General features: G+C 56.3%; 1 protein-coding gene across 1 annotated transcript in view; it reads right to left on the reverse strand.

Moving 5' to 3' along the window:
• The window catches only part of UMODL1 (uromodulin like 1), a 64,708-nt gene that overhangs the window by 1,861 nt on the left and 40,925 nt on the right, over nucleotides 1–21,922 (reverse strand). The window contains exons 16-22 of the mRNA XM_045863552.2: nucleotides 20,681–20,818; nucleotides 18,420–18,757; nucleotides 13,638–13,783; nucleotides 12,889–13,125; nucleotides 12,483–12,642; nucleotides 10,685–10,769; nucleotides 4,426–4,627 (exon numbers count right to left, since the gene is read on the reverse strand). Coding sequence (XP_045719508.1) covers nucleotides 4,446–4,627; nucleotides 10,685–10,769; nucleotides 12,483–12,642; nucleotides 12,889–13,125; nucleotides 13,638–13,783; nucleotides 18,420–18,757; nucleotides 20,681–20,818 — 1,286 coding nt within the window. The 3' untranslated portion in view covers nucleotides 4,426–4,445. The remainder of the gene's footprint in view (nucleotides 1–4,425; nucleotides 4,628–10,684; nucleotides 10,770–12,482; nucleotides 12,643–12,888; nucleotides 13,126–13,637; nucleotides 13,784–18,419; nucleotides 18,758–20,680; nucleotides 20,819–21,922) is intronic.

Raw genomic sequence — 21,922 nt, forward strand, 5'->3', positions numbered from 1 at the left:
TCACTTGAGCTCTCTGGGCCCAATTTCCGCATTTCAGAGATGGGGCCCATATCGACCACACTTTGCCGGGTTGTTTCAAAGTTCTGTTATCTCAAGAGAATAAAGAGCTGAATGTGGGGAAGGCAGCCTTGGCTGGGGACGACACTGAGATGGGGCATGTCTACAGGACAGTGTCCCCTGATGGGGGACAGGATGCAACAGGTCAGTTACATGACTCAGACTTTGTGGGCCCCAGACCAGAGACTAGAAGGCACCGTGCTAGGCAGTCTTATTTATAATTAGAGTGTAAAGTTGAACCAAAACTCACTGCCAGTCACCCACCTGTCTGGGCCCGCAGGGTGGCAGAGAGCCCTGACTGGCGGGAGCGGCACCCGCCTCCCCAGGGGCTTCAGGGTCTGAGGAGGGTCCTTCCTTCTGACAACAGCTGCTCCCTGCACCGCTGGGGGCCTGTGCCCCACCGAGAGAACTGTGGGTTTCTTAGAAAATTGCTAAAATACAATTTCTCTGGGTCTCCAATGAAAGGAAGAGCCCAGGGGCCTCATCCTAAATGCCTGCCAGTTACGCCCACACTAGTCTAAGGAGGGCCGGCCAGTCATGTCTAGTCTAAGGCACTGTAGCCCAGCAGCTAAGAGAATGGACCCCAGACCCGAATCCCAGCTCTGTCCCCTCCTAGCTACATTCCCAGGGCACTCCTTCACCTTCCCACCCCAGGACCCCATCTGTAAAGGTAGTAATAACACAACCTCATGCAGTTGTGGGGAACCTGGATGAGTTAACTTGCGCATAGTGGCTGAGTTAACTCATGCACAGTGGATGAGTTAACTCGTACAGTGGATGAGTTAACTCATGTACAGTGGATGAGTTACCTTGTGTACAATGGGTGAGTTAACTCATGCACAGTGGATGAGTTAACTCATGTACAGTGGATGAGGTGTACAGTGGATGAGTTAACTCTTGTACAGTGGATGAGTTACCTTGTGTACAATGGGTGAGTTAACTCATGCACAGTGGATGAGTTAACTCATATACAGTGGATGAGGTGTACGGTGGATGAGTTAACTCATGTACAGTGGATGAGTTACCTTGTGTACAATGGGCGAGTTAACTCATGCACAGTGGATGAGTTAATTCATGCACAGTGGATGAGTTAACTCGTGCACAGTGGATGAGTTAATTCATGCACAGTGGATGAGTTAATTCATGCACAGTGGATGAGTTAACTCGTGCACAGTGGATGAGTTAACTCGTGTACAGTGGAAGAGCTAACTCGTGCACAATGGATGAGTTAACTCATGTACAGTGCTTAGGAAGGGTTCTGATGCACCCATGTGCTCAGCACTCCTGGGTGTTTGCTAATATTATTAGTAAGAAACAGTTTCCTTCCCCGAGAGCCTGCTTGAGAGGGGAGAGAAAGAACCCTAGTAAGACGACAGGGTCACTAAGGGCGTGGGGAGAAAGCAGCTCAAGTCTGGGGAATATGCAGACAGGAAACCCAGCTGTGCAGGGAAAGGCATCGCTGCTGGGAGGAGCCGGGCACCGAGCCCCAAAGGACAGAGAAGAAAAGCCTCCCTCCGGCTACATGTGACCTTGCAGCCAGCCAGCGGGGCCCTGCTGAGGAGGGGTGGGCATGGCCACCCCACGCGCCAGGCAGCACACTCTGTGCCCGGCAGGGAAGCCAGTGTGGGGGCAGGACTGAGGCCGGGGGTGAGGGGGGATTCCCTGCGGAATGTCCCCTAGCACTGGTGACTCAGTGTGGCCCTGGGCAAGTCCATGCTGCCCGAGCGGGGGGCGGGGGTGTTGCCATTTTCCCACTGGAAATTCCTACAGGAGTGGTTCTTCTCCCATGCTGGGTTTTGTGAGAGTCGGGAGAGAACAAGAGAGAAGTAAGCCTGTGTCCCCTGCTGAAGGTGTCAGATGAGAACACCGAAATCCACGTTCAGTTCGCCTCCTGAGTCCTTAACTCCTGTCAGGTGAGGGGGCAGGCCAGCGGGGCGAAAAGCCCGCAGGGAAGAGGGTGAAGGGGAGGGGACACAGGGGAGGGGCACAGAGGAGGGGTGCAGGGGAGGGGGCACAGGGGAGGGGGCACAGGGGAGGGGCGCAGGTGAGGGACACAGGTGAGGGGTGCAGGTGAGGGGTGCAGGGGAGGGGGTGCAAGGGAGTGGCACAGGTGAGGGGCACAGGTGAGGGGTGCAGGGGAGGGCGCAGGGGAGGGGTGCAGGGGAGGGGTGCAGGGGAGGGGTGCAGGGGAAGGATGCAGGGGAGGGGTACAGGGAGGGGGTGCAGGTGAGGGGGCACAGGGGAGGGGTGCAGGGGAGGGGTGCAAGGGAGGGGTGCAGGGGAGGGGGCACAGGGGAGGGGCGCAGGGGAGGGGTGCAGGGGAGGGGCGCAGGGGAGGGGGCACAGGGGAGGGGCGCAGGTGAGGGACACAGATGAGGGGTGCAGGCGAGGGGTACAGGGGAGGGGGTGCAAGGGAGTGGCACAGGTGAGGGGCACAGGTGAGGGGTGCAGGGGAGGGCGCAGGGGAGGGGTGCAGGGGAGGGGTGCAGGGGAAGGATGCAGGGGAGGGGTACAGGGAGGGGGTGCAGGTGAGGGGGCACAGGGGAGGGGTGCAGGGGAGGGGTGCAAGGGAGGGGTGCAGGGGAGGGGGCACAGGGGAGGGGCGCAGGGGAGGGGTGCAGGGGAGGGGCGCAGGGGAGGGGGCACAGGGGAGGGGCGCAGGTGAGGGACGCAGGTGAGGGGTGCAGGCGAGGGGTACAGGGGAGGGGGTGCAAGGGAGTGGCACAGGTGAGGGGCACAGGTGAGGGGTGCAGGGGAGGGCGCAGGGGAGAGGTGCAGGGGAGGGGCGCAGGGGAGGGGTGCAGGGGAAGGATGCAGGGGAGGGGTACAGGGAGGGGGTGCAGGTGAGGGGGCACAGGTGAGGGGTGCAGGGGAGGGGTGCAAGGGAGGGGTGCAGGGGAGGGGGCACAGGGGAGGGGTGCAGGGGAGGGGTGCAGGGGAGGGGCGCAGGGGAGGGGTGCAGGGGAAGGCACAGGGGAAGGGTGCAAGGGAGGGGTGCAGTGGAGGGGTACAGGGGAGGGGCGCAGGGGAGGGGTGCAAGGGAGGGGCGCAGGGGAGGGGCGCAGGGGAGGGGGTGCAAGGGAGTGGCACAGGTGAGGGGCACAGGTGAAGGGGGCAGGGGAGGGCACAGGGGCGGGGCGCAGGGGAGGGGGCACAGGGGAGGGGTGCAGGGGAGGGGTGCAGGGGAGGGGCACAGGGGAAGGGTGCAAGGGAGGGGTGCAGGGGAGGGGGCACAGGGGAGGGGCGCAGGGGAGGGGTGCAAGGGAGGGGCACAGGTGAGGGGCACAGGTGAAGGGGGCAGGGGAGGGCACAGGGGCGGGGCGCAGGGGAGGGGGCACAGGTGAGGGGTGCAGGGGAGGGGTGCAGGGGAGGGGCACAGGGGAGGGGTGCAGGGGAGGGCACAGAGGAGGGGCGCAGGGGAGGGGGCACAGGGGAGGGGCACAGGGGAGGAGCGCAAGGGAGGGGGCGCAGGGGAGGGGGCACAGGTGAAGGGGCGCAGGGGAGGGGGCACAGGTGAGGGGCGCAGGTGCAGGGTGGTGCCCAGGACACCTTGGTGTGGCCCCAGGGCCCAGAGCCAAGCTCCGGCTGCTGTCGCCTCCGTAACCTCATGGACTCGGACGGTGTTTGGAGGCGCAATCACAGACAGGTGCCCAAAGGCGGCCTGTGATCTTTTCTTTTCCTCTTTTGTAAAAATCTCAGAACCTTGGCAGAAGTAACAGTCTGGCACCCCCCTGAAGGTCTATGCTAGTGATACTGAGCCCCAAGACGGACGGCACTGTCGGGGCTCAGCGGCCCTCAGCCCACAAAGGAGCCCGCATGCCCCCCGACAGCTCGGAAGAGCGTCTTCACACCCGGGGGTCGAGTGTTTAAAATCACGGATGCCGGTCAGCGCCATGCAGACGCCATGTGCCCAGCGCCTCACCCAGGCCACGAGGGACAGTGCGTGGCCGGGGCAAGGCTGCGGGGACACAGCACCGAGGATGATCGTGGGGACTCGCTTGGCACTCGGGGTGCCAGACGCCATCGTGCAGCTGGTACTGTCATCACATGGCCCTTTTACAAACGAGGGAAAATGAAGAAACCAAGGCACCGGGGGCTCAGGGCCTCGCCCGGGGCCGCCCAGGAATGGGGGACAGAGCTGGGAGTTGAGGGGCGCCTGTCTCACCCCGCCACACTGCCCCGGGCTCTGCGGGCTCCACGCTTGTGCAAATTGACAACCTGGTCCCTGACAACCAATGGTCCAGTTCCCCTCCTGCGACCGTTCCGTCGCTTTGCACTGCGGGGCTCGGAACCTGACAGCCACCTAGGAAGCCCCCGGGACGCACTGTGCGGTGTCCCCCAGCGGCGAGGGTCCTGCTCCTCACCCACCTCCAGGCCGGCCGGGCCTCCTACGCGGAGAACACCTGGTAGCTGAAGTCGTCCGACTGGGCTCCGAAGTTGTACTTGCCGGTCGTTCTCTGGTAGTGCACGATGACAAGGACAGCTGCTCCTGCCACCAAGGCAAAGACAGCCACCACGATGAGGACGAGGTAGCCGGCTCCCAGGCCTGGCTGCACTCCTGGACGCTCACCTGCAGGCAACGAGACGGGCGCAGGTGGGAGGGAGGTCTGCCCGAACCAGGAGGGACGCGTCTCTGAGGTCCTGGTACCGCCCGCGGCCCCGGCACTGCGACCCTGCGGTGCGGGCGAAATGGAGGGCTTGGGACGGAGCGGCCAGGGAGCGAGCTCTCCACGGGTGTCCGCCGCTTTGTGCCATTCTTATCTGCATTTGACTGATCTGGAGCACCGTGGCGTGAGGCTCCACACGTGCCCGTGTGCGTGTGGGTTCCCAAAGGTGACCAAGCAGGTGTCCCAACCCCAAGAGAGCAGCGCATCAGCCGGGACAGCTCAGCCTGCCCGCGTTCTGGACAATCACTAGGGGAGGCCGAGGGCTCAGCTGGGCTCTGCGTGAGGACACGGGGCTGGTCCCAGCACAGAGAGCGCGGGCCTTCCCCGGGCACGGAGGGCCCATAGCAACAGAGGAGAGCACAGACTCCAAGAAGTTGGAAATCAGGACTTGCCTTCCCAGACACCATGTTCATAGCAGCAGTATCCACAAGAGCCCAAAGCTGGAAACAACCCAAGCGTTCACCAAAGGAGGAACGGATAAACAAAATGTGGTCCATCCACACAACGGAATATTGTCGGGCCCTAAAAGGGAGCAAAGTCCTGATGCATGCTGCAACAGGAAGGAGCCTCCGAAGCCTCCTGCCGAGTGAGAGAGGACAGTCACAGAGGGCCACATGTGGTATGACCCTGCATCTAGAACTATCCAGAACGGGCAAAACCAGAGGCAGAAAGCATACTGGTGTCAGGTTCTGAGGGAAGGGGGTGGGGAGGGACCCCTAATTGGTGCAGAGCTGCTTTTGGGGTGATGAAAATGTTTTGAACCTCGAGAGAGGGGGTGGTTGTAGAACACGGTGAATGTGTGAAATGTCACTGGGTTGCTGATTTTAAAAGGGTTCCCCATATGGTGTGTGCATTTCCCCTCGATTTTACCGCAGGAGAAACCCGCCCGGCCAGAGAAAGAAGGAGGCCACCACGCAGCCCTCTGGCCTGCCCCCCCACATCCCAGGGGAGAGACCTGCCCACCCCCACGAGGAAGACGGGGTGCCGTGGAGCCCAGTGCGAGTGGGTGCGACCCACTGACGGGCAGCTGCCTCTCGCTCACCTCCGTCCTCCTACATTGGGGTGTCCGCCTGGGGGACAAGCGGCACCCGGATCCTGCTTCCTCTGCAGTTGCTTGCGTAGACACTGCTCTGGGTCGGCCAGGGCACGGCACAGGTGTGCACAGTTAGCAGGGTGGCCCAGCAATGGCACTGGGGACCCCCTCCTGGCTGCTTGGAACATAGGTCATCCCCTCCTCCGGAGGGACGGAGACCCTGGGGACAGATGTTAGAATGGCTACAACCTCCCAAGGCACCCGGACTCCGGACAGCCAGCTTCCCCAACCCCACCACATGGCTGGTCCCTAGATCCAGCCTCTGGGGGCTGCTATAATGGGGCCCTGCCGTCCTCCTGTGCCTCGGGTGCGGGACAGCTTGGTAGCACAAGCCGGGTGGACGGCACTGAGGACGGCACTGAGGACGGCACTGAGGACAGAAGAGAGAGACCCTGCTCCGCAGTGGAGGCCAGAGCCAGCCCAGACGGCCGGCTCCGGGGACGAATGAGCAGGTTTGGTTTCCTGTTACCTGCAGCAAAAGGCTCCTAACCGACCCGCTGACCCAGAGCTGCTCCAGGTGGGGCCACGTGAGAGAGCTGGAAGTGGAGAGCGAGCACATCCTGCAGCATGACCCTGGCCACCGGTAGGGATGTCCACCCGGCGCAAAGAGACCAGTTGGTGGTGTGAGCTGCATGCGGGTCACACAGCTGAGCCACCTGTCCATCTTCTAACAAAAAACTGGTCCCCCATCAGGATAGCTCAGGCAGCCCGCGCCCACGCGCAGGAGGGTGACCATGGCCACTTGGGGTCATGCACACAAATAGTCATTTTGCAAAGACACTAAGCTATCAATGCTTTGGCGAAGGGGACACGCACCCTGTGGGGAAAAGTGATAGAGAACCTCCCAGCACAGGTACGACCCCAGGGAAAACAGCCCCTTCTAGAGGTCTGCATTCTAGCTCAGCCGCTGTCTGGGGACCCCCGGCTCCTCACTTCTTGATCGGCCTCGATGATTGCTCCAGACCCTTCCTGCGGGAACATTTGAGCATCTGGCAGACATCACCTAAACTTTCTCTTCCTCTTTGTACAAAGAAACTCTAGTGAGTGAGAAATAATGAGGTGTCTGGCAAAGCAAATGGCCATGGGAGAGTTCCAAAAATTAGATCAGAAAATTGTGATGCTGATAGAAGGTTTGCTGGCAGCACACATTCAGGGACGATGCCCACATGGATTCTGCCTTAACATTACCAATGCACGGGGTTGTGTGTGTCCTCCAAAAAGGCATGTCGAGGTCCTAACCCCCAGTCCTACAGCAGGTGATGTTATTTGGAACTAGGGTCATTGCAGATGTAATGAGTTAGGTTCAGATGAGGTCACACTGAAGCAGGAGAAGCCCCTGATCCAATATGACCCACGTCCTTATAAGAAGACGGCCAGGTGAAGACACAGAGGCCCGGTAGAACACCGTGTGAGGACAGAAGCAGAGATCCGGTGATGGGATCCTACAAGCCAAAGAGAACCAGAGCAGCAAATGCCAGAAGCTGGGAGAGCCTGGGACAGACTCTCCTTCGCTGCCCTAGCAGGAACCAGCCCTGCTGACACCTTGATCTTGAATTTCTGGCCTCCTGAATGTGAGAGAATATTTTCTCCTGTTTTAAACCCCCCAGTCTGTGCACTTAGTTTCCTGTGGCACCAGCCCCAGAAAACCAACACAGATGGTGTGAGGGCTGGAGCTCTGGGGAGGAAGAAGCCTGTGCAGCCCCAGAAGAGGAAAGCAGGGTGGGTTAGGAGAAGCCGGGAACTGCTCTGAGAGGCCCAGCTTGTCCAGGTACCGGCCTGTGATCTTGGCCATGTTCCCTGAAATCCCCAAGTATTCTCAGTCTTCCCTACAGTGGGAGTGATGGTGATGGCAAAGCCAGAGTGTGGGCACATGTGGGGGGTGCAGAATGTGGGCACGCAGTGGGGGGGGGTAGAGTGTGGGTGAATGGGGGTGAGGGGAGAGCATGGATGCACATGGGGGGCAGGGCGTGGGTGACATGGGAGGTGGGGAGCAGAGCATGGACGCACATCAAGGGTGGGGGCAGAGCGTGGGTGCATAGGGAACAGAGTGTGGGCACAGGGTGGGAGGGGGGCAATTCCGAAGGGATCTGTCTGCCAGTCCATCTCACCCCTGTAGTCTCCAACACTACTTCTGCTCATGTACACAATTAAAATGTGAAGTTTCCACCAACTAGGAGATTCCATGTTTCTAAATGCTTTTTCTGTCTATTTGTGTGGCACAGTAATGGAGTAAACAAAAGCTAATAATACAATGAGAAAGAATGATGAACAAAATGAATAATTACAGTCCTTGTTTTTGAGCCCGACAATTTATACCCTTATTATATTTGGTGTTCTCTGCAATGGTTGTTAGTGTGGTACTCTACTGGTTACAAATAATAACTAACACTTACCCAGTAATTTCTATGGACAAGGCACTGTATGAAGTAGAAATTATTATTGTTCCCAGTTTATAGATGAGGGAAAGGAGGCACAATGTAGTCACCCATGTTGCAGAGAAAAAGGAGAACGCGAGACACTTCGTAGAGATGTATGCCTGTCACATAGACAGATGAAATAATGATAAGTGGGTGCATGGATGGATAGATGGATGGATCCTGGGTAGACAGCTGGAGGAAGGAATGCTGAATCAGTGGATGGATGGAAGGATGGATGGATGGACAGATAGACGGGTAAAAGAATGATGGATGGGTAGGTGGATGAATGGATGGATAGATAGATAAATGGATGAATGGATCGTGGGTGGATGGGTGGATGGATGGAAAAAAGGAATGATGGATGGGTGGGTGGATGGATGATGGATGAAGGAATGATGGATGGTGGATGGATGGATGGGTAAATGGATGAATGGATGGATGGAGGAATGATGAATGGGTGGATGGAAGGGTAGGTGGATGTATAGATGGGTAGATAAATGGATGAATGGATGGATGGATAAAGGAATGGTGGATAGATGGATAGATAGATAAATGGATGAATGGATGAGTGGGTGGATGGATGGATAAAGGAATGATGGATGGGTGGATAGATGGATGGATAGGTAAATGGATGAATGGATGGGTGAATGGAGGAATGATGAATGGGTGGATGGAAGGGTAGGTGGATGGATGGATGGATAGATAAATGGATGAATGGATGAATGGATGGGTGGATGGATGGGTGGGTGGGTGGATGGATGGAGGAATGATGGAAGAAGGATGGATTGGACCCAGAAGACTCAGTAATTTTCCCAAGACCACAGAACTAGAAGCACTATATTCAAACTCAGGTCTCTTAACTCTAAGCCCAGTACTTCTTCCACTCCAGTAGTTTTGACATTATCTATAATATTGTGAATAAATAGAAGTTCTATTTCTATAAATGAGAATGTATATCAGACTGGCCAACCAGTCTCCTCGGTAGTTTGAGAAAATGAAGACAGTAGGATAAGCGTGCAGTCTTAGGATGGGCCCTGCAACCGCCTGATGACCAGTGCAGACCCCGGGACCTGGAGCCCAGCTCCAAAAACTCAGCATTAGTAGGACCCCAAACCTGGAATCTTTTAAATTTCACAAATACTTTGGATAAGAACCAGCAGTTGGAATCACTGGCCAAGAGGCCCTCCCTCCCTCTTCCTCCTCCCTCAGCTTCCTTCCCCAGCCCTGATCAGACTTGGACCTGGGCTCAGACCCCATATCCAAAACCCCAAAGTTCTTGTGCAGGACGATAGAGACAAGGAGGGCGATCAAAGTTAGGGAGAAAAACAACAAAAAAGGAAATTCGACCAGGATTACATTTAGCTACAAAAGGAGAAAAAGCCAAAATAGCAGTGACAAAGAACATGAAGGTTTATTTCTTTCTGGCACAAAACTCGGACTTTGGAGGCGAGCCCCCGCATACCTGCTCTGCAGTGTCCTTGGGAACGGGGCTCCTTCCAGCTCCTGTCCCCAAGGCCCTCAGGGTCCGCCAGGCAGCTGACTGTAGCTGCCCCCCCCCCCCACTGCCAGGCAGTAGGAAGAAAGGGGCACGTGAGGGGCAGCCCTTCGGGGGCTGTCACTGGACCTCCCATTTGCATCTCATTGGCCAGAACTTACTCGTATGGCCACACTTGGCTGCCAGGTCGGCTGGGAATTACAGTGTTTATTGCCGGCAGCCACCTGCCAGCAAAAACCTGGGGGTTCCATGACTATGAAGGAGAGGAGGACAGATATTGGGGCACATCTAGTGGTTTCTGTCTTAATACCCAAAGCACACAATTTCCCCCCAACCAATTAAAAAATAAATAAAATCAATCTCAGAGGAGAGAAAATGTTTTTCTGGAAAAGTGATGGTGGCCTTTGAAATCACATGGGATGAGATCACATGGATGGTGGAAGTTTTACACCAAGGGAGAAAGCCATACCTTTCTATTTGCGTCTTCTGATGTAGCCAAGCCCAGAATAAACGGCTTTCTCGTGCGTGTGCACGCTGGTACACATGTACACACATACGCGTGTTCACACGGAATCCGACCTGGTGTAGCCCCGTTCCTCCCTCCCAGCAACCCACCTGGTGTATTTATCCCATGTCAGGAAACTTTATGGGCTTCGTGTGACACAGCTCAAAACACAGCTTTATCTAAGCGTGAGCTGACTTCCTGCAGCCCCCGCCGTTTCTTCCTCAGCAACAGTGTGGGGACGTGGGGCCGGCGAGGGCTCCTCCCCCCAGGAGTCCCGGGAGGGGCCGGCATGCGAGGGACTTAACGCAGGGCTGGAACTGGGGCTCTCCGCAAACACCAGCTGCTGCGTCCACCGTGGTGCGTCTGCCGACCATCCCAGGGCTCACACTCGGGGGAGATGGAACCAGTGGCATCTTTTCTTTAACTGACTCAACCAAGTCACCAACTCACCTTCAGACCGAATGAGGGGTCCCCAGGACATCTGGTGTGTCGCAGATGCTTCACTGCTTCTTGGGGACTGGATGTCATTGCAATTCTGTTGTTTTGAAATGAAGGAAACTTCTAATTAGTTGAACGGAACTCATCAGCTCTGAGAAATGCGGTCTCTGTCAGGGTGAGACTCTGGTCCGTACATTGTAAACCCGCCGGATGAGCTCAGACAGCGGAGGGCATGAGGGGCCTGGACCACGGGGCTCTGCCGGTGTGACAGGAGGGAGGGTGGGCAGCAGGGGCTGCAGGAAGCGAGGTTCGAGAGAGCACCTGCTGAGCCGTCTCCAAGCCCGGGCCCCTTGGCCGCTCGGGCCCTCCGTTGGCTTTGAGTCACCTTGACCTTCTCCATGGCCTGCTGCAGCTGCGTGCTCCTTTCCACACCTCTGCCTCCCAGAGAGGTTCAGGGACGTGGTCGGACCCGCTCACTATACACCTGCTTTATTCCCCCCTAAAAGATGTTGACGCCCTAGCCCCCAGTACCTGCGGATGTGACCTTATTTGGAAACAGGGTCTTTGCAGATGAAGTTAAGGTGAGGTCATTAGGGGGCGATCCTAGTCCTACATGACTGTGTCCTTATGAAAAGGGGATGTTGAACACAGACACACGCAAAGGAAGCTGTGAAGACGCGCCAAGGACAGAGCCTGGAATGAGTCTCCCTCACAGGCTCAGGGGGAGCCGGCCCTGGCCACACCCTGACCTTGGACGTCCCATCTCCAGCCCCTCAGAGGATGCGTTCCTGCTGTTTCAGGGGCTCCGGGGTACTTTGTTCTTGCAGCCAACACAGCACCCCTCCTACGAGAACGTGGACAGGAATGTGGAAAGCCATATCATAAAGAATCTGAAGACTCGCAGCTCCTTGCAGAGCTCGTTGTGGTATTAATTCTCTTCGTATTTCTGAGGGGCTTTTGGAACAGGTGCAGGCTGGTGTTCGCCCTTAGCTGATAGTCATCTGGGCGTCAGTGTGCCTTTCAGTCCTTTTTTCTGCAAGATCTACTGCATGAGACAAAGTGACATCAACAAAATCGGTTCTTCTCCTATGCGTGTCCGGTGACGGAGGCTCGTCACCCAGGGAGGCTGCAGGGGTTCTGTGAGACGCACAGGGACGAGCCCAGCCCCCAAAGGAGAGACAAACATGCCATCGCTCAACCCGAGGCCAGCAGAGCTCTCTACACTGTCCTTGGCCCAGACAACGTGTGATCCTCAGCTACACGCTTGTCTGGTATGAAGAATAGCTTTCAAACCTCAGGACTGCAAAGCATATTTCACATTCAAAGGTCTACAGAAATGAGACTGTAAAATTATTCAAGATCCCATTGTGAGGATGAACATAGGGGAAAAAAACCCCTCTTACTCAATATCACAGTGACTGGGATTCAGTAGTGTTCCATCAATGTTGCTAAAAATAATATGAAATTAAAGGAATGTTTTTACACCTGAATATGCATTAACCCACCTAGAGGAGAAGCCCCACAGCATCACGGGCAGGAATGGGATGCGACGTGATGGCCAGCAGGTGGTACGGCCTCCAGAAGGAAGCAGCTTAGCCATCCGGTCACATGGGTCATCCACCCATGGGCTGCCCACTGTCCACACCTCATTTTGTGCCTTTTTGGGGCCCAGTGTGCAGGGCCCCGTGTCTCCTCCCAGAAGTTGGGCCCCCGAGCCACCCAAGCCCCGGGCTTCAGCTAACAGAGTGACCCTCCTCAGAGCAACAGGGGCATGAGTCCAGACACAAGTTTAGGAAAGCGCAACACCTACTATTTTGCACGTGGTCCCAGGGGAGTCCATGCAAATGCGAAGTCTGCAGTGCAGATAGACGATGGAGTTGTTGATGAAAGAGAAGATTTTCAGCTTAAACTGGGCCTTGCTGGAATCCCCGTTCTCGAGCACTTTCGTGTGCGTGTTGGGGATGGGGCAGCTGGGAAGGGAGGGACCATGACCCATGAGTCAGGAGCCAACCCCCACACCCTGTCCCATTCCCGGATGGGCTTCCTGGCAGCGCCTCTGCCCACACACCGTGTCCCATCCGCGCTGCATGTGGGAGGCAAGGACTGCTAGCTCTCCCGTTCCCCAGAGACTCCAGCATTGCTGAAAACCCAGGCCCACCTATTCGTGGGGATCGGGGAACGCAGAGGCCCCCAGGTAGGCTACACCCGATACCCACCTGTTATTGATGAAGCCGAACGTGACCGGGTCCCTGGCATTGCTGGATGGCGTTGCCCAGCACTCGGTCAGGACCACCTTGAGGTTGCTCTTCTGATTATAGAGCCCCACTTCAATCTTGATGTCGTCGCTGGCAGACACGCTGTAATTTTGAGGTATAGGAGAATCCCCAATAAATAACTGCATCTCGGTGACAAAATTGCCAGCGCCGTGGAGGTCCTCGATAATGGTGTAAACCCTGCAAGAGTGAGTGGGTTCAGCAGTGTGCTTCTGTGGCCCCTCCCCAGAAAGCACCCCTGGAGGAGTGTGGAAGTAAAGACAGACCACCCAATGGGAACGGGCAAAGAAAGTCTACCTATTTTGAGCTGAGTGGAGTGGTGTGTCAGCCCCCCGACATGGGTCTGGAGGAGACTAGAGGACAGGCAGGGGCAGGGGTCAGCCTCCCAGTGGGAAGGGGAGGCCCCAGGCTGGCCCCAATGAAGCATCGGAATGGGGAAGCTGTGGGCAGGCTCACTAGGACAGGGGCGTCCCATGTGATTAGCTAGGGTGCATATCTGGCTTTCTTTGGTTGAATCCTAATTTAGAAGTGAAGACAAGAATTAGGGGAGCTGGCAGTTACTAACCAAGTCCTGGCCACTGTCAGTCTCACAAAAGGGTCCTCAAGTGATTGAAACCCTAAAGAAATCCAAAGTGAAGGTGCTAGAGAGGACAGTGAGCTGGGGAGGAATGGGAAGAGACCTCTTCACTCACCCCCACTCCGGAGTGTAGCCCGATGACGTCAGGAGGTCATTTTGGAAGGCACAGTGGATGGGGCTCAGGATCTTCAGGTGGTGGATGATGCCCTCGGGGGACAGGTCATTCCTCAGCATGGTCCTCACCACCGTGTTCGTCACGTTCTGAACACAAACAGGGCATCAGTGTGCTCCCGGGCCCCAGCAGGTGCCCCTAGCATGCCTGCAGACCATGGTTCTGGGTGCTGAAGGAGGGGTGGTTCTTCTCTAAAGCTTGTCCCCCAAATATAAAAACCCTGACAATCTTTTCCTAACATCAAATGCCAAAGAGCATGTGAAGTGCCAACCCCTGGTTTAGCCTGTGCCCTATGCCCTTTTTCCTCATCAGAGGAGAACCAGAGGCAAACTGGATCAGCTGATATCCCCAAATAATAGATCAGATTCCTCCCCACATAATCCGCCAGGACATTTCTGAAAATGAGAACACAAGACCCTCCCCGGAGAAATCAAGCTAAAATCATTGGGTTAAAGTCTGCGCTAGACCACCAGCATTCTCTCCCGGTGCCATCAGCTGGGCAGATAACAAGGAGCCCAGGGAGCAGAGGACAACCTCCAGAGAGGGACGGTCATCATGACGGGGACTCGGGGCGTGTGAGCACGCTGCCCACCTTAGCCCCCAGGGAAAGACGCTGTCCTGTACGTGAAGTGAAGCCCATAGACAAAGTGCAGAGCAGACTGGTTTGGAGCTAGAGAAATCATGTTAGAGTTGTCTGGGATTAAGGACTAGTTGCTTGCAGTGTGAACGTTTAGCAGAGGGAGAGACTCTCCAGACAGCAGTGCACCCAAGCACAACCATGCTCCTTCCAAAGTGCATAGGAATTCCAGAATTTCTCCAGAGCCCAAAACAGAGATGGAGATCCTGAGGTGGGCAGTGGCATGATGTGCTACAGCGGAGAGCAGATAGGAGGAGACGGATATTTCTGTGAAAACCACCATCATTATACTGGAGCCGAACCAAGTCTCTTGTTTGACCAGAGGCCTGAAGTTACATTCGTTTGCAGCATTTTGCTCGCTCGTGGCTTGGAGTTTGATCGTCATGGTGGTGGGCTTCCCAAGACCAGCACCCCTTTACAGACACCTCCTACGCTGTCACTAGAACGGGGCCCAGCACCAGCCATGGACAGCTGCGGATTGTCCGTGGTTGGTGCCTAGTGATGGGCGTGGCACGGCTTCTGCTAAAGTCACCGGCCTTAGCAGCTCAGAAGTAGACAAGAGAAAAGGGAACTGTGTGAAATAGACAAGCCAGACCACCCGTGAGGAGGAAGCAAGGGATGTGGCTGAAAAGGGGTGCTGGATGAAGCCGCATCGGGAAGCATCCACGGAAACACACAACCATTGAAGCAGGAGCCCCCAGACGTGGCGTGGGCAGCAGGGAAGTGGTGAGCCTGCCAGGCAGCAATGGCTGAAAATAGACATGTGGAGACCAGCCATGCTGATGGGACCACGAATCTCATAGAAACACGGAATCCAGTGCCCAATCAAGCTCTGGCAAGAGTGGGTCACAGGTGGTGCGAAGTTTGCAGGAGCGTGAGGGGGAGTGGCTGCTCTCGGATTGTTCTGGACTGAAAGTCACTGCAGGGAAGACGTTTTGAATGCTCTTCTGCTTCTCCAGCTCCCACACCGACCCCTTACTTGCTGCTCGCTTACAAGAAATTACAGCAAGTGTATTTTCCTAGTGCGTATATGACACAGACCCGGGCAAGCACCACTAAGTGGACAACATCAAACAGCCATTAGCTTATATTGGAAGCTACCAGATATTATTGGTGTCTCTAGGTTTTTATATAAATAGTGAAATAAATAAATAGTTTTAAGTAAATAGTGAAAACCACGTTAATTCTTGGAATTCATTTTCCTTAGTAGAGACTAGTGATGCTTTAGCTTCTGAGAACAAACTTGCCTAGGTTCTTAATTGCTTTTTCCCAAAATGGAAGCATTGAAACACTTTTGAATTTACACCTGTCTCTGCGTTTGCTAGTATCTGCCCCTCCATATTTCGGAATAGTTATCTACGTGATGTTTGTAGGTCCAGCGGCTTCTTCCAGCTGAGAAGCAGAAGCTCCTATAGGTGAAGAGTCATCACAGACATGGTGTCAAGACTCTGACACCCAGGCCAGAGTGTGTGCTTGCCAAGGCGTACATTCGGTGCCTTTGAAAATCGCTTTGAAAAGTGCCTCAGACAACCTGGACAGCTCCCTGCTGTCCCCACAAGAATTTTGGAAGTATTTATGAAGATGATTCTGTACACTGGTGAATCTTCTGGGGCGTGGATCACTTTGTCTCTGAGCATTCTCTGCATGATCTGTACACAGCACATCAAACTTAGCAGAGAGCCCTAAAGCCTTAGATCTAGCTTCTAAAAAATAGGGAGGTCAGTACAATATAAACTGCTTAACACCCCCCCCAAAAAAAGAAAAAAAGGGAGGAGGCGGACCCTGCTAATTATATATACTCCATTGTGTTTCTATAAGTCTGTCTCTGGAAAATCTTAGGTTTTGATAAATGTCAAAAACATCAAGAACTTTTATGGATTCCAGAGCTGGGATGACTCACTGGAGACGCATTTCCCTCTGCTCTGAACAGGCCCTGGACCCCACTGAATGTAACGGCTCTACCAGGTGTCTGTAGCTCGGAGAAACAAAGGCAGAGAGCCCACTTGCTGGATCGCCCCTGCGACCCCGCCCCTGGGACCCTGCCCAGGTAGGAGACTCACCCTGAACAGCCTGGCTGCACTGACCACATTCATTTCTAGCATCGTTCGCTTCGGTTCTGCAAGGCTGCAGTGTGCTAACTTGGATCTGAGACCCTCGGTGGCAGCTCCAGCCCGTGCCCGCTTTGGGGCTTTGGGGCTCAGAACTGAGGCCCCCAAGAAGCTACTACCCCTGTCAGTGCAGCCCGCCTCCATGTGAGCCTCAGAAATCCTTAAGAAAAAGAAGCAAGCCCCCAGGGTCATGTTTAAGTTGTGCGGGTTGGAGGGTGGGAGGGGGGCTGACGAAGGCTCTGTGGTTACTGGGGACATCCTGGTGGCTCCTTCAACCCAGGGCCCCCAGGGAGGCTGGAATCACAGTCGAGAGAGGCAAGCAGGCCCAGGGTGCAAGTGCACCACTCTGCACGGCCCCCCACACGTCCAGGTCTGTGCTGACCCCACAGCCCTAGCGCCTGGCCCCTGGCTCGCCTGCACCTCATCTGTCCGCTCAGTCCAGCCTGTGCCTGGGGCCCACGTGTCCCCACAGAGGAGCAGGGACCAGGCTCCAGCCAGAAGCATCTGTGTGCAGGGCCTTTGCCCTCCTTGTATCTCGTAAGGCCCCTGGAAAGGCAGTCACAGAGGCCATAGGGCTGGTCCTTGGAAGCAGGGCAACCTTGACCCCCCCATTGACCTTGCTGAGTCTCCAGATCCCATCGGTTAAACGCGGGTACTGGGACCTAACCGTCACCAGGCACGCAGAACACCAGCCCGCGGGTCCATGGGGCGACCTTTCCCCACCCCATTCTATGAAACAAGGCCTCAAATTGCCATCACAAGGTTCTTAGGGCTGAAGTCCGGGTTCCTGAGTCCCTGCCCAGTGGACCAACTTCCCTAATGAGGACAACCTCCCTGTCCCCACTGCCATGCCGGCCCCCTGCTGAGACCATCTCCCAGCCCCTCCCCCCCCACCAACACCAGCCCTTCCATGCACACCCCCCAACCCAGGGTCCAGCTGCCCCGCCGCCCCAGAACCATGCAGACACCTTCCACCTCCTCACATCCCCCCTGCTTTCTGCCCCCCTCACCCAGCCACTGTCATGTGTCCCCTGGCTGTGCACACAGTCCTCCCCACACGCATCTGGGGACCATGTTGGTTTCCACACATCCTGTCCCAGGGGGTGCACATTTCTCAGGCGGCCACCATGCCCAGTGAGGCGGGGCTCACGGAGGATGCTGATGCCCTCCTCCCGGTGGCTCAGTGCACACAGTGTGGGGAGAAGGGAGGAAAGAGGGACACAGGAGTCTTAACTGTGACCTAGAGCCAACCTGGGAAGAATCAGGGCCTGGAGCGGGTCAGCCTAGCTCATGGGGTGCGGGGGTGCCGCAGACCAGGGGAGCTCACGTGGGCCCAGAGCTCTCCCTGCACATGAGATGGGAGGTGCCTCCAGCTGGGGGCCCCAGCCCTACCTGGGCTTCCCTCTGTGTGGGCAGAGGGAGGACCCTGCACCTGTCAAGGACTCTGCAGTGAAGACAATTACTCTCAGGCCCACAATCCCTCCGGCCAGGTCCTTCTGATCACACCACCCCACTTGCCCAGCATGCACAAACATGCACACACTCACACATGTGCACATTCGCACACACTCACCTACACACATGCACGTTCTCACACATATGCACACCTGGACACTCATGTTAACACACTTCGCTGTCCTCCCTTTTGCCTCTCCCACTGGCTGTCCATCCTGCCTACGCTTCAGAGTCGCTGGAAGTATTCTTTAAATCCTGAGGCCGACCCCAGGCCCTTTGCACCAGAATCCCACAGGGCAGAGCTCAAAACTGTCTCCTGATTCCAGGGCACAATCTGGCCCCTGGTGAGAACTTGCCCTATCCTGTCCCCCTTTCTTGGGTCCCCCACTTAGAGCCAGAGACTGTGGGGTGCAGAGTCTTCCCTGGCCCCCTGGGACAGTTGTGGGCCCTCCCCCTCTGGTGCTCCTGATGCTCGATGCACTACCCCCCACTCTGGGCACCCGAGCCTGGCTCCCCGGCCCTTACACTTTGCACAGCGGTTCCGCACTCGGTCCACCCGGCCACCAGGAGCACGTGTGTGCGGTTGTGGTCGCTCACGTTGCAGGATGGGTGTCCCAGGTACAGGGAAGACTCGGGGATGGATTCCTGCTGCAGGAAGCGCCTCTGGATGGCGATGGCCACCTTCTCAACCTCGCAGAGCACCCTGACCGCCTCGGTCAGTTTCAGCCGCGGGGGCGGGTCCTGGGGGCCCTGGCCGGTACCCGGCACAGAGGCAGCCCTCGCTCCTGCTGGGGTGGGGACCTGCTCCGGGCCGGGGCCCAGAAAGGGGCCAGGAGCCTGGGTGGTGTTGCCAGGGAAGTCACCTGCAAGGCACAAGGAGATGACCCCGAGCGTGGGTCTGTCTGTGTTTAGGGACTGCCACCTGAGCCTGGCCTGTGCGGCCCGCATGGGTGGGGGGAGGGCAGGGAGACAGGGGTGAGGTCAGAAGGGAATAGCAGCACACACCTGGACTGCACATTCCGGCCACAGTCCCACCCCGGCATCTGTTGCACGTTCCTGCCAGCCCTCCAGCGGGGCCTGGCTTGGCTTGCCGGGGGCTCCCATGGGCCAGGAGACCAAGGTGCCCTCTGCCCCACCCCCGGCCTCGCTCAGGCTGACGCCAGGTGTGGGCCGAGCCTGTGGACTTGCTGTGACAAGCCCTCTAATCTCTAAGGTGAGTTAAGGATGTTTACTCTCAGGATCCTGAGTCCCTAGCTTCCTGCTTCCCCCAAAGCATGGTTTCAACCTCCACCGGAACGCAGAGACCCTATAAAGACCTGCAGGGTTCTCCGAGGGCTTCCTCCCTAGTCTGCACAAAGCAGACACGGGACACCGCCCAGCCCGCCCCCTGGGCCCAGCTCTATCCCCTGCCACCCTGGCAGCTGTCTTCTCTTCCCTCAAGGTGGGGCTCGCCCACTGCTTAGCTCCTTCATCTCCAAGAGGCAGTCCAAACCCCTGCTCGTGGCGTTCACTGCCTTCTCAGCCGGCCTCACCTACTTCTTGGCAGCTGGCTTCCCGCTCTCTCCCACCCATCTCCTGAAGGCGCCCACGTTTCAGCCAGCCCAGACTGCGCCTGGATCATGTACACCATCAGGAGCTCTGTTCTCACTGCTGCATGGACCCAGCAGCCCCTGCTCCACTGCAGCTCCCTCTGCCTAGTGCTGTCCTAGCTGTCATTTAAGACCGTTCCAAGATACCTCTTCCAGGAAGCCCTCCCTGACCACACTCATGAGGCAGCAACAACTTAGTCCCTCTGAGCCCCCTGCTTCCACCTCAAGCAGAACACATTCCATATTCCCGGTGATAAGCGTTGACTTGTATAAACATCTGTCTCGCTTCACTTGACCACAGATCCCTGGATGGCAGGGGTCACCTCAGGGTCAGTGCTGAATCCACTGAGGCCCCATTCAATGGGAAAAGTCCTGGGTGGGAAGAAAGGGCCGAGCAGAAACATTTCCCACGTGTTGCTTATCACACGGGCTGTAGGCTTTGGAGGTCATCTTCTAGAATCTGAGAGAACACGGCGGGCCTTACGTGTGTAGCTTCTCACCAGAGGCACTTGGAGATACAAGGGGCCGCCCAGGAGGTTGGGGACGCGTGGGAGAGCATGAAGGGACACATACGTGGGCATGTACACACATTCACACACAGGCACACACGTTAGAAAACGAGTCAGGACATAAAAATATGCTGGCCTCGCTTGGAAAGGAAGCACTTTGCAAACGAACGTCCTTAAGAGAACAGATCGGGACGCCTGGGTGGCTCAGACGGTTAAGCATCTGCCTTCGGCTCAGGTCATGATCCCAGGTCCTGGGATCGAGTCCCGCATCGGGCTCCCTGCTCAGCAGAAGGCCTGCTTCTCCCTCTCTCTCTCTGCCTTTCTCTCTACCTACTTGTGCTCTCTATCTCCCTGTCAAATAAATAAATAAAATCTTTTTAAAAAAATACTGTGAATCATTTGTTATTGAAATAATTTGATTAGGGCGCCTGGGTGGCTCAGATGGTTAAGCATCTGCCTTCGGCTCAGGTCATGATCCCAGGTCCTGGGATCGAGCCCCACATCGGGCTCTGTGCTCGGCGGGGAGCCTGCTTCTCCCTCTCCCTCTGCCTGCCTGTCTGCCTACTTGTGATCTCTCTCTCTCTCTCTCTCTCTCTCTGTCAAATAAATAAATAAAATCTTTAAAAAAAAAGAGAGAGAGAACAGATCACCCGACAGTATCTCGGAAAAGGGATTATGGGAGTCTCACCTTCACAGGGTCTTCCAGAATATTCCACAGGGAAGAGGGGGGCGCCACCCGCGCAGCTGCAGGTGAAGGAGCCCAGAGTGTTGCGGCAGGACGCGCCCGGCTCACAGTCGTGCTCCTGGTTCTCACACTCGTCGTAATCTGCGTGACATCAGGAACAAGACAGGACATGGTCACGGGGTCACAGGGCCTGAGGGTGCTTCCGTGCTGCTATTCACACGAATCTCGGGCGGCGGAGTTGAAAATTATGGAGTGACCGCAAAGCTGGCCAGTCCAGGAGACAGGGAGGCACCTGCTTCTCGGCCAGTGTCTGGACCCCTCCGGGAGCCGCGGGGGAAGGAGGGTTCCTGGTCCCCGGAGGGCATGGCGGGGCACAGAGCAGCTCCTCAGGGGACCAGCAGGCCCGTAGCCCCAGCCCCTGGCCTCAGGCCTAGGTGTCCCCATAGCAAGCCCATCCCCGCAGAAGGCCCAATGCTCACTGCTTTCGTGGGTCTCTACGCTCAGCTACTCTTATTCACAGTGATACAGGTTTACTGCAGAAAATGGGTAAAAATCAGGCCTGCCTAGCAAACAGCACAATCCACACCTAAGGCCACCTCCCGCAAAGAACAGAGTTTGCACAGTGACGATGTCCTTCTGGTCCTTTAAAACACAGATGGTGACACAGCTTGGGTCATGCTTTCCCCACACACGCAAGTCCTGCTTTCTTCCCTAACCCCTGTTTCAGGAGTATTTCCTGTCTCACCGAGCCTCACTTTTAATAATTGCATGGCAGTCCACGGCACGGATGGACCATGATTTACTTACCATCTCCCCTATTACAGGACTGCCGGCCGCTTGCAATCTTCTACTTTTAAAGTAACACTGAGGGTGGGTAGCTTTGCCTATGAACTATGGTCCAAACTGAGGTCGATTTCTGTAGGCTGAAGTCCTGCGCGTGATGTTCTCAAACCAAAGTAGGTGGACATCTGTAAAGCTCTTGGTGAATATCGTCAAATTGATTTCCAGGAAGTGCGAGCAAATCCTGTTCCCACCGCGAGGCCTGCTTTGGCCCACTCTGGCCAGTGTTAGGTGTTTCTGGTTAAAACCCCACTGCTCCCAGATGGACATGAGTGGCCCGTTTCAGTGGGAATGTCTGTGATTATTGCTCTTTGCTACTCATTGTGTCTCTTCTGTCCTGCGTTGTCTGTTCAGGTCTGGCGTGCACTTACCTTAGTCATAAAGATCAGTGCAGGCTCATAGTAC

The sequence above is a fragment of the Mirounga angustirostris genome, unplaced genomic scaffold, assembly GCF_029215605.1.
Source record: "Mirounga angustirostris isolate CCGP_5_RB_7025 unplaced genomic scaffold, mMirAng1.0.hap1 SCAF_1, whole genome shotgun sequence".
NCBI lineage: Eukaryota > Metazoa > Chordata > Mammalia > Carnivora > Phocidae > Mirounga > Mirounga angustirostris.